This window comes from Dipodomys merriami, unplaced genomic scaffold (assembly GCF_024711535.1).
Source record: "Dipodomys merriami isolate MVZ:Mamm:240054 unplaced genomic scaffold, mDipMer1.0.p SCAF_148, whole genome shotgun sequence".
NCBI lineage: Eukaryota > Metazoa > Chordata > Mammalia > Rodentia > Heteromyidae > Dipodomys > Dipodomys merriami.
In genome coordinates, this window is record NW_027202804.1 from 2,982,652 (window position 1) to 2,994,784 (window position 12,133).

The window sequence follows — 12,133 nt, forward strand, 5'->3', positions numbered from 1 at the left end:
CTACTCAGAAGGCTGAGATCTGAGAATTGGGTTCAAAGCCAGCCAGGGCAGGAATGTCTACGAGATTCTTTTTTTTTTTTTTTTTTTTGGGTCCAGTCGTGGGGCCTGAACTCTGGGCCTGGGCGCTGTCCTTCAGCTCTTCAGCTCAAGGCTAGCGCTGAGCTACAGCGCCACTTCCGGCTTTTTTTTCTTTTTGCATATGTGGTGCTGAGGAATCGAACCCAGGGCCTCATGCATGCAAGGCAAGTGCTCTATTACTGAGCCACCTTCCCAGCCCCTGTCTACGAGATTCTTGCCCCCAACAAAAACTACTCAGAAAAAGCTGGAAGTGGTACTGTGGCTTAAGTGGTAAGCCCTATCCTTGAGCACAGAGAGACTCAAGGACAAATCTCAGGCCCTGAATTCAAGCCCTAGGACTGGTCCCCCCAAAAATACCTGGGTCTTGATAACTTTGCCCAGCTAGACTTGAACTCTCTCCATCCTCCAAAGTTCCTCCCAAGTAGTTAAGATTACAGGCACGAACCACCAATGCTAGCTCTGTAGTTCTTTTTGCAGAAGCTTATCCTTCCTTCTAAGAAATTTTCTTTATTTTAGGGGGAAGATTGAATTCAGAGCGTCAAGCTTCCACACCAACATTGAGCTACACCCCAGTTCTGGATTTTTTTTTTTTTTTTTTTTTTTGGTCAGTATCGAGGTTTGAACTCGGCCTGGGCGCTGTCCCTGAGCTTTTTAGCTCAAGGCTAGCCCTCTACCACTGGAGCCACAGCGCCATGTCTGGTTTTCCAAGTGGTTTAATGGAGGCTGGCTTTGAACCATGATCCTCAGATCTCAGCCTCTTGAGTATCTAGGATTACAGGCCAGCCCGGTAGGTGGTATCTTGAGGCAAGGGGTCTGAGCTGCTGATACAAACTTTCAGCCAGTTTTAGCCCATTCTTGTCCACCTTCAAAAGTTCTTGGTGTTGGGGCTGGGAAGGTGGCTCAGTTGTGGGGTGCTTGCCTTGAATGCATGAGGCCTTGGGTTTGTATCCTTAGCACCACATAAGCAGAAAAGACCAGAAGTGGCACTGTGGCTCAAATGATAAGAGTGCTGGCCCTGAGCTGAAGAGCTCTGAGGAACAGCGCCCAGGCCCAGAGTTCAGGCCCCATGACCGACCCCTCCAAAAAAAGTTCTTGCTATCAATTTAATGAGCTGTTTTGTTGTTTTTTTTTCTTCTTCTGTGCGTGTGTGTGCCAAACCTGGAGCTTGAACTCAGGGCCTGAGTGCTGTCCCTAAGCTTTTTTTCTTCTTCCTGGTTCCCCCCCCCCCCCCCATACCCCCATGGCTCAAGGCTACTGCTCTACCACTTGAGCGAGGCTCTACTTCCTTTTCTCTCTCTCTCTCTCTTTCTTTCTTTCTTTCTTTCTTTCTTTCTTTCTTTCTTTCTTTCTTTCTTTCTTTCTTTTGTTGGTCATGGGGCTTGAACTCTGGGCTTGGGCGCTGTCCCTGCGCTCTTCAGCTCAAGGCAAGTGCTCTACCGATTGAGCCACAGTATCACTTCCAGTTTTCTGGTGGTTTATTGGAGATAAGAATCTCACAGACTTTCCTGCCCTGGCTGGCTTTGAACCGATCCTCAGATCTCAGACTCCTGAGTAGCTAGGATTACAGGCATGAGCCATCAACGGCTGGCTCCATTTCTTTCTTTTTTTTTGGTCAGTCATGAGGCTTGAACTCTGGGCCTGGGAGCTATCCCTCAGCTCTTCAGCTCAAGACGAGTGCTCTACCACTTGAGCCACAACGCCACTTCTGGTTTTCTAGTGGTTTATTGGAGATAAGAGTCTCACGGACTTTCCTGTCCAGGCTGGCTTTGAAGCGGACTTTCCTGCCCGGGCTCGCTTTGAAGCGCAAGCCTCAGATCTCAGCCTCCTGAATATCTAGGATTACAGGCATGAGCCACCGGCACCCGGCTAAAACATTTTTTAAAAAAATTTTTTGCTTTTGGCCAATCCTGGGACTTGAACTCAAGGCCTGTGTGCTGTCCCTTAGCTTCTTTTGCTCAAGGCTAGTGTTCTACCATTTGGCACAGCTCCACTTTTGGCCTTTTGGTGATTAATGAGATAGGAGTCTCATGGACTTTTCTACCTTAGCTGGCTTTGAACCATAGACCTCAGACCTCAGCCTCCTGAGTAGCTAGGATTATAGATGTGAGCTACCGGCACCCTGTTCTTATTTGTGTTTTTTAAGTAGTTTTGGGGATTGAAGTCAAGGCCTTGCATTTGTTAAGCAAGCACTCTACCTCATGAGTCACAGCTCCGGCCCTTCTGGGATTCTGTGGTACAAATTGACTTGCTTGTTGTTGGCTTCAGTGATAAGAGAATACAAACCAAAGACAATAACTTTCTATTTGCTTCCTATTTCTTACAAATTTGATTAGTCTCTTTTCTGTTAGACATCTGGATATCTTTGTATAGTTGTAGTTTTTAAATTTGCTATTATTTAATAGGGTATATTTGGTAGGGAGAGAATAAGGTTGTGTAAATGGGAGCTTCTAGCTCTTCATTAATTCTGTTGAATCTGCTCCTTTCCACTTTCTTCTTGTGTGGTGACTGAGTTCCAAATAATTCTTGGTGGTGGCTGCACAAAGGCCCCTTCCATAATCGGTCATGTTAGGGATTTGGAAGCATATTAGATGGGAAATTTATGACAGCCTTTTTTTTGCAGTCATGGGGCTTGAACTCTGGTCCTGGGTACTGTCCCTGAGCTCTTCAGTTCAAAGCGAGCATTCTACCACCTGAGCCACAGCACCACTTCTTGTTTTTTGGTAGTTAATTAAAGATAAGAGTCTCATGAACTTTCCTGCCCAGGCTGGCTTTGAACTGTGATCCTCAGATTTCAGCCTCCTGAGTAGCTAGGATTTGCAGGCATGAGCCACCGGCATCTGGCATCCTGATGCAGGATTCTCTCTAGCATTGTTGCTTTATCTCTGCATAGTCTTAATTAGTAACTTAACTCCCAAGATTTCACTTTTCAAAGTCATGAATGTAAATATGTCAGCCAGCTGTTGTTACAATAATGCCAACAAACCATCCCTAACTTAACGGCATGCAGCAAACAAAAGCATTTATTTGCTGCTCATGTACATCTAAGTATCTGGGATGTGACTGAGCTGTTTGGATGAAGGCTGAACCTTTACTCTGTGCTAAAGGCAGGTGCAAGATCTACCTGGAAAGTGAATAAACATAAACTTGCATTTCCTCAGAGGTGGAATTTAGAGTATGTACCAGTCATTCTTGGCTAGTCTTTTATTGGATAAGCTGGTTGAACACTTACTATACGATGACCATAATTTTGGACCCTCCTACTGACAGATGAGAATATAAATAGCATTCTTCATGTTTTTGTTCACTGGCAAGTCATAGAGGCATTAGGTAATTCTCTTAATGTTTGTCTGAAATTTCAGGCACCATATTTTCTTATCCTTAGTTGATTTATAGAATTCAGGATTATGGAGGGCAGTTTTTCCAGATTTGAAATGACACTAGTTATCTTCCCTTTTCCTAGATTTTTTTTTTTTTTTTTTTTTTTTTTTTTTTTGGGTCCGGTCGTAGGGCCTGAACTCTGGGCCTGGGCGCTGTCCCTCAGCTCTTCAGCTCAAGGCTAGTGCTCTACCACTTGAACCACAGTGCCACTTCCGGCTTTTTTCTTTTTGCTTATGTGGTCCTGAGGAATCGAACCCAGGGCCTCATGCATGCAAGGCAAGCACTCTACCACTAAGCCGCCTTCCCAGCCCCCTTTTCCTAGATTTTTGCTTCTCCTTGTTCCTCTTGTAAATTTCATGTTTCTTTCCTTGAAACAGGGTGACTAAAGAAGTGGATGCTACATCTAAAGAAGCCAAATCCTTCTTGAAGCAGAACGAGAAAGAAAAGCCACAGGCTAATGTTCCTTCAGCGCTGCCATCACTCCCTGCTGGATCAGGGTGAGTATTTTAAGGTTCAGACCCAGGTGTACTTAACACTTGGGAAAGCTGTTTTCCAAAGGACCTGCTTTAAAAACTGCAGTACTCTTGTTTTCTAGCGCTAGTCTTGAGCTGAAGAGCTGAGGGACAGAGCTCAGGCCCAGAGTTCAATCCCTACGACCAACCAAAAAAAAAAAAAAAAAAAAAGGAGCTCAGGTACAGTGGCTAGGCCCTGAGTTCAAGTCCCAGGACTCAGTTTACTTACTTTTTTTTTTTTTTTTTTGATCATGGGGCTTGAACACTGGGCGTGAGTGCCGTCCCTCAGCTCCTCAGCTCAAGGCTAGAGCTCTACCACTTGAGCCACAGTGCCGCTTCCAGTTTTCTGGTGGTTTATTTGCAATAAGAATATCACAACTTTTCCTGTCCAGGCTGGCTTTGAACCATGATCCTCAGATCTCAGCCTCCTAAGTAGCTAGGATTACAGGTGTGAGTCACTGGCAGCTGGCTTATTAATTATTAAAATTTATTTTCTTTATTTAAACTGGTAAAGCAGTGGTTGGGGGAGAAAAGGGGAGAGAGACAAAACATTTCCTACAGGAAATGGGAGTTACAGACTTTGAGATTGGCTTTGCTCTCTTGCTCAGGCAGAACTCAAACTCTTCTTCTTCTTTTTTTTTTTTTTTTTTGGGTCTGGTCGTGGGGCCTGAACTCTGGGCCTGGGCGCTGTCCCTCAACTCTTCAGCTCTACCACTTGAGCCACAGCACCACTTCTGGCTTTTTTCTTTTTGCTTATATGGTGCTGAGGAATGGAACCCAGGGCCTCAGGCATGCAAGGCAAGTGCTCTACCATTGAGCCACCTTCCCAGCCCCTCAAACTCCTCTTGAAGGCTGGCTTAGGGGATTAGATTATCAACATTGGCATTATCTCTAAACTGACTTAGCAAGATTCCTGCCAAAACTGGGCTATACTGGTCCAGCAAGGATAAGGGTGTGTGGCAAGGCTTAATTAAGAATAAGACTGAGACAAGCCTGACTGAAGTTTTAAGAAAAGAATCTTTCTCAGGTATGCATACAGGGCAACTCCCTAGGCAGAGAGCAATAGGGATAAGGTCATAGAAGAAATCTGGAGAGGCTGATTAGAAGCTGTTCCTGGGAGCTATTCCAGTTGAATGTTCGGAAATTTTTTTCAATAGATTAATTACTGCTCACTCCCTTATAAGGGGGTAAAGTGAAATCTGACCCAAATCAAGTTCTTTAAAAGCTGTAATGGTCAATAACTGCCAAGAGCCTGAGTCACAGTCTTCAGAACTATAGATAAAAATGAGAATTCATTTATTTATGATACAGTCCATGCTGTATCATGAACTTAAATTTCTGATGTGTTGACTGACCTTCAGGGCTAGTCTGACTGTTAGAATTATGCTTGGGAAGAAGCAGGTCAGAAGAAATTCAGCTACCCTGAGTGTCAGAGTGGACTTGTTCTTCCAGTACAAACTTTAGAAACTGCTGCAGACTCCATATGCTGGCTATGGAATTAATTATTTATTTGCCAGTCCTGGGGCTTGAGCTCAGGGCCTGGGCACTGTCCCTGAGCTCCTTTTGCTCAAGGCTAGCACTCTATATCACTTGAACCACAACACCACTTCTGGCTTTTTCTCTTTATATGGTACTGAGGGATCGAACCCAGGGCTTCCTGCATGTTAGGCAAGCACTCTACCACTAAGCCACATTCCCAGCCTGGGAATTTTTTCAAGGGAAAAATCTATGGGAATAACCTTGTTTGATCAAAAGAAAATGCAACAAAATATCTTTCACTTTTTTTGGGGGGGATGGAGGAGAGAAGCTGCTTCAGTTTATAGAACTTGTGTAGCAAAAAACATGTTATTTGCTTATTTTCCTTTTCTGTAAACAGATTTAAGCAATACAGGAAAACCAGAGCAGGATAGTAAAACATCCTGTCTCACGTTGTTAGCTAACAAATATGAGCAGATTCAGAGGAGCAAATGTTTGTAACAGAAAATGCATTTCCTCCATGTGTTTAAAATAGCACACTGCTTAGACTATAAAAAGCCAAAGTTTATGCTTTGGGAATGGAGTAAAACCCTCTTTTAATTAGAGGCCAGAATGAGACTGCAAGAAGTATTCTGTCTACATTTGGCAGTAAAAATCTTAGTGTCTCTAAATTCCCAGGGTCTCGTCATTCCAAGTTCTTGATCCATCTCTTCCCGGCACCCTCTGTCTTTACCACCAGCACACTACAGTCACTTGTAGCTAGCTTTCATCTAGCTGGCTGGCTGGCTAGACTTCAACCCCACATTTGCTACTACTTTTAACCCAACATTTATTACTTATTCTGTTAGTCTCATCAAAATTTATAATCCTAGCTGTAGGCATTTGCTTGTTTTTTGGAGGGCCTAGTTCTTAGCTGCCTCCTTAAAGGCTAGAAACAACCTAAAGCAATAAAACATAAGCTAGAAAGACAGGATTTTCCCCTGTAGTTTTATCTTGTCTTCTTGGTCTGTTAAGCAAAGAAAAAAGTGTAACTGTTGAATCTCAAAAAACCTCTTGGGGGCTGTGAAGTTGGCTTAGTGTAGATTGCTTGCCTCGCATGAGGCCGTGGGTTCGATTCCTCAGCACCACATAAACAGAAAAGGCAGGAAGTGGCACTGTGGCTCAAGTGGTAGAGCGCTAGCCTTGAGCTTAAGAGCTGAGGGGCAGAACCCAGGCCTAGAGTTCAAGCCCCACAACTGACAAAAAAAAAACAAAAACAAACCTACCTCTTGGGTGTGGTATCTGTTGAAGCAAGTTTGTCCCAAAGCTAGAAGAGACAGAATTCCTCAATGCCATACTAAAGATTAAGTCCCAGACTAAAGACTAAGAAGACAGTAATGCCTGACCCGATGGTTTGCCTGTGTTCAGTATACTTGACCAGTCCCAGGAACCTAATGACTCAGCATGAACTTTGCTCATTTTAGCTTTTTAGTGTTTCAATATTACTGCCTTGATAAAAGAATATTAAGCATTTTACATAAAATAATAAAAATCAGATGTAGCCATGATATTGGGAGGAAATATTCCCAAGGTTTGGTCAGAATCTATTATGATGATCAGAAGCCGTCAGACCCCTGACCCATGTAATTTTATTTATTTATTTTTTCTTTTGGTTTTGTTTTTAAGTCCAGGCTGGTCTCAAACTCACGCTCCTACTGCCTCAGCATTTTGATTTTTTTTTTTAAAGGGTATTTTAAAAGGATTGTTGTCATATTGTGGGGAACATTTCAAAGCTGGAGCTAATGATATTTTATATGTTTTCATTAAAATGAAAGAGCCTGTAAATTACAGCAATTATTTATATCCATAAAAACAAAAAAGATGAGCTACTTCAAAAATTTGACTTCATGGGCTGGGAAGGTGGCTCAGTGGTAGAGCACTTGCCTTGCATGCATGAGGCCCTGGGTTCGATTCCTCAGCACCACATAAACAAAAAGAAAAAAGCTGGAAGTGGCACTGTGGCTCAAGTGGTAGAGCGCTAGCCTTGAGCTGAAGAGCTGAGGGACAGCGCCCAGGCCCAGAGTTCAGGCCCCACTACCGGACCCAAAAAAAAAAATTTGACTTCATTTCCTGGTTCAGTCCTTTCATGTGATGCCTGAAGAGTTGGCATGAGCCAATGTTCCTGATGAACAGATCTGATAGTGAAGTTTTGTGATGTTTAGAGGATGGCCAGTCCAGTTAGTTTCAAAAGACTTAACTATGAGGGAAGGAGAAATTCTGACAAACATGACCTATGGTATTTTTGGTGATTTTCTTTTTCAATTTAATAATTATAATTGGGTATAATTTTTTAATACTATCTGTATTTTTTTAAAACAGTCTCAATCTTTTCTCCCTTAGCCTCTCAAATGCTGGGAGTCTAGGGATGTACCACTGGCACAAAAAACAGCTTTATTGAGACATAGCTTATACTTCATATAATTTACCAGCTTAAGTTCAGTTCGTTGGTTCTTGGAATATTCAGAAGGTTATACATTCATAGTGCTCAAAACTGTAATAATTTCTATCACTTCCCAAAAGAATCCTGAATTTGTCAGCAATCATACTCCATCTTCAACTCCTCCCCCATTTCCAGACAACCACTCATCTACTTCTGTGTCTACCTTTGCAAGATTTGGTTATTTTCATATGAATGGAAGCATGCAATATTTTTTCTTTTATGTCTGATTTCTTTGACTTAGTATATTTTCATGAATGCTATAGCACTTCTCTATACTTCATCTTTCTTGTGTCCTTTTTATTTGTACAGTGTAGTGATTAATACTTTGGGGTTTTTGTTGTTGTTTGGGTGTTTTGTTTTGTTTTGTTTTCTGCTGGTCCTGGGTCTTGAACTCAGGGCCTAAGCACTGTTCCTGAGCTGCTTTTGCTCAAGGCTAGCATTCTACCACTTGAGCCATAACACTGCTTCCAGCCTTTTCTGTTTTTGTGGTACTGAGGAATTGAACCCAAGGCTTCATGCATGCCAGGCAAGCACTCTACCACTGAGCCACCTTCCAAGCACAAGAGATTAATACTTTGTTGTTGTGACTTTACCAAGTTTTATGTATCCATTTTATAGTTATCGGACATAGAATGGTTTCACTTTTTAGTTATGCGAACATTTATATACAGACTTTGGTTGTGTGTTTTCATTGTTCTTGGGTATAAATATAAGAGGAATTTCTGAGTCATATGATATTTTACCATGGACATGCTCTTAAATAGGAGAATTAGCCATAAGGCAATATTTAGGGCATAGTTAAAGAAGGATACCTGCATGCCTAGATTTCTTTCATCATTTCTCTGAAGCACTCACTACATAAGTTCCTGCAGAAGGATGAAAACTGACGGGAAACTGTCATAGAAAAAAAAGAAAAGAAAAAAGCAGTTTCCTTCTCTCAAAATTAATTCTAGATGGCTGGAGATGTGGCTTAGTGGTAGAGTACTTGCCTAGCATGTATGAAGCCCTGGGTTTAATTCCTCAGTACCTCATAAACAAAAAATCAGAAGTGGCACTGTGGTTCCAGTGGTAGAGTGCTAGCCTTAAGCAAAAACAAGCCCAAGGACAATGCACAGGTCCTGATTTCAAGCCCCAGGACTGGGGAGAGTGGGGGAGGGAAAGCTCATTACTTGTTCTTGCATTAGAAGTACATAAATTAAAGTTGGAACAATATAGAGATGAACATGGTCTCTTCACAAAGATGACACAAATTCGGAAGCATTCCATATTTTTATGAGAATATGGTGGAGAAGTGAAAAGCCAGTTTGTTCGAACTTAACAGACAGGGTGCAGCCAGTAAGTGGTGCTCAGAAATGTGTGGTGAGATTTTTTTTTTTTTTGGTCACAATGAGTAGAGGCTACTGGTACTTGATGGGGTTGAGGGAAGCTGAATGTCTCTCATGACAGAGTAGTTTATACACAGAATAATTTCCTTCACTGGCAACAGTGTCCCCTTTGAAACACCCCTTTTTTTTGGGGGGGGGGTCCGGTCGTGGGGCTTGAACTTTGGGCCTGGGCGCTGTCCCTCAGCTCTTCAGCTGAAGGCTAGTGCTCTACCATTTGAGCCACAGCGCCACTTCCGGCTTTTTTTTTTCTTTTTGCTTATGTGGTGCTGAGGAATTGAACCCAGGGCCTCATGCATGCAAGGCAAGCGCTCTACCACTGAGCAACCTTCCCAGCCCCCTTTGAAACACCCTTTTAGGGAGCTGGTGTCCCTCAGATTATGTCTGAGCTTCCCTTCATTCACAAACATTTACAACTTAAGAAAATTATAACTTAAATTAGAAAAATAATGCTTTAAAGATTCAGCAAAAGGGCTGGGCATGGTGTCTCTGTCTGTAATGTCAGCTACTCAGGAGGCTAAGATTGTGAAGCAAAAAATAGCAGGACTTCATCTTAATAAGATGAAGTCTTCTGCTCAAGCAGAAGTAGGAGGATTGTGGTTTGAGGCTGGCCCCAGGCAGAAAAATTCAGAACTCTACCTGGAAAATAACTAAAGCAATAAAGGGCTGGGAGCATGGCTTAAGCAACAGAAAGCATGAGGCACTGAGTTCCATCCCTAGTAATGTTTTAAACAACAACAAAAAATATTTTCCCATAAATAGTTGGAATGTTTTGAATTTCTTGAAGGTGATTTCATTAGACTTGGAGATAGTGTTCTGTCCAAGTTTATAATTGAAGAGTGTGAGTAGAAAAATTAATGGGTTTTCTTTGGGAGTAGAAAATTGACATTAAATGTCATTTGGGTCTGGAAATGAAGTCCCTACTGATTTACCTAAATGAAATTCCAAACACAGAAATATTTTCAAAGCAAGAAATTTTTTATTTGTAATCACCAGGACAGGTGGGCATGAACATGTCAGTTTGGATTGAATTCTTACAGCAAATACTATGAACCTAGAAAAGCGGTCCCAATACTTTACAAGATTGTCTGGAGTTAAATAATTTTAGTGTTCTTAGAATTAGTCCAAGACGAAATGGTGCTGTAGCTCAAGTGGTAGAGCGCTCGTCTTGAGCTGAAAAGCTGAGGGACAGCTCCCAGGCCCAGAGTTCAAGCCTCACGACTGACAGGAAAAAAAAAAAAAAGAATTAGTCCAAGAGTAATATTTTTATTTTATACAGCAGCTTCTTTTCTTTGTTCTTACCCTTAAATTACAGTGCTAATAACTTTTTAAAAATCATGATCTTTAAGAGCCAGGCATCTGCCTGTATTGCAAAGCCTCTTTGCTGTACTCTTAAAACCTCAATTGTACCATATTTCTTTTCTTGTTAACAGTGAGATAGTTAAGTGCTTTTAGCACTTCATGGGCATAACAAGCAAGCATTTGAGTGGTGATAGTCTAGAAAGTCTATTCAGCATGATAGTAGAAATAGACTTGGGAACTGGGAAGGCTATATAGACCTTCACTTAAGGAGATGCTTTAAGAATGTAAAATAGGCGCTGGGAATGTGGCTCAGTGGTAGAGTGTTTGCCTTGCATGCATGAGACCCTGGGTTGATTCCTCAGTGTGACATAAGCAGGAAAAGCCGGAAGTGGCATTGTGTCTTTACTGGTAGGGTGCTAGCCTTGAGCTGAAGAGCTCAGGAACAGTGCCCAGGCCCAGAGTTCAGCCCCCACTCTGACCCCCCCAAAAAGTAAAATACTCTGGCCAATTTGATAAAGTAATTTGTTGACAGTAGACTTTATCTTCTTTTAATGTGCACTAGGGGGCATAATTCCCCTCTGAAAAAGATAATGGGGGGGGCATTGTCTCAGGAACTTCTTGAAGCATTCCTTGACTCAGTATAGAAGCATTGCACTTTTTCTTTGCCTAATTAGTCTTTGAGATTTCTTTATTCTATGCAGCTTCTATGTTTTTAAATTAAAATTTGTTTGGTTTTCAACCCTATCATGTTTGGGAAGTAAAAGATGGTTTTTCTTCTTTAATTTTTCTCCTTTGAAGAGTGTCTGAGGAGTATTTTAAGTTAGAAATAATTTATTTTAGAAATTTTTTTTAGAAAAAAGGCAATGGAAGTTCATTTTTGTCTGCCTGATTCTTTGTTCCTCATCCCAGAGGGTAATTGTTAACAGGTTATTAATTTTGTACATATTCTATCCATATGCTTGTGGGATGTGGTAAGTTAAATAAGTGGACTCACTGTTACTAAGTGGTAGGTAAAATAAATGAACTACTTATTGTTCTGAAACTTAACATTCTTAGAAAGTCTTAAGTGTGTTTTAGGTATCTTTATAGGTTCAGTATAAACATCTTTTTTAAAACAAAAATACTTTTATGGTATTCCATTTAGTGAAGATTCCATAATTTGAGTAACCCTTTCCTTACTAATTTAGTTTTCTAAATTTTACAGTTAGAAGTAATTCCATAATAATTCTTGAACATTTATTTCTGTATTTTCATGCTGTGATTTCTGGAGGTAGGACTGCTGGGTCATTAGGTATGTGTATCTTAAATTCTAGCAGATACCACCAAATATGGCCAGCTTGAAATCTTACCAGTATTAACTGATAGAGCCCAGTTCTGTGTTGTTGTTTTGGTTTTTTTTTTTTTTTTTTTTTTTTTTTGGTTCGTCATGGGGCCTGAACTCTGGACCTGGGCACTATCCCTCAGCTCTTCAGCTCAAGGCTAGCACTCTACCACTTGAACCATAGTGCCACTCCTAGCTTTTTCTG

At 41.5% G+C, this 12,133-nt stretch overlaps 1 protein-coding gene and 1 pseudogene across 2 annotated transcripts in view; both read left to right on the plus strand.

Moving 5' to 3' along the window:
• LOC138826703 (craniofacial development protein 1) overlaps positions 1-12,133 on the plus strand; it is a 91,065-nt gene that overhangs the window by 12,209 nt on the left and 66,723 nt on the right. For both annotated transcript variants that reach the window (XM_070021952.1, XM_070021951.1), the window contains exon 5: positions 3,834-3,953. In XM_070021952.1, coding sequence (XP_069878053.1) covers positions 3,834-3,953 — 120 coding nt within the window. The remainder of the gene's footprint in view (positions 1-3,833; positions 3,954-12,133) is intronic.
• Positions 9,095-9,195, plus strand: LOC138826710 (U6 spliceosomal RNA; annotated as a pseudogene).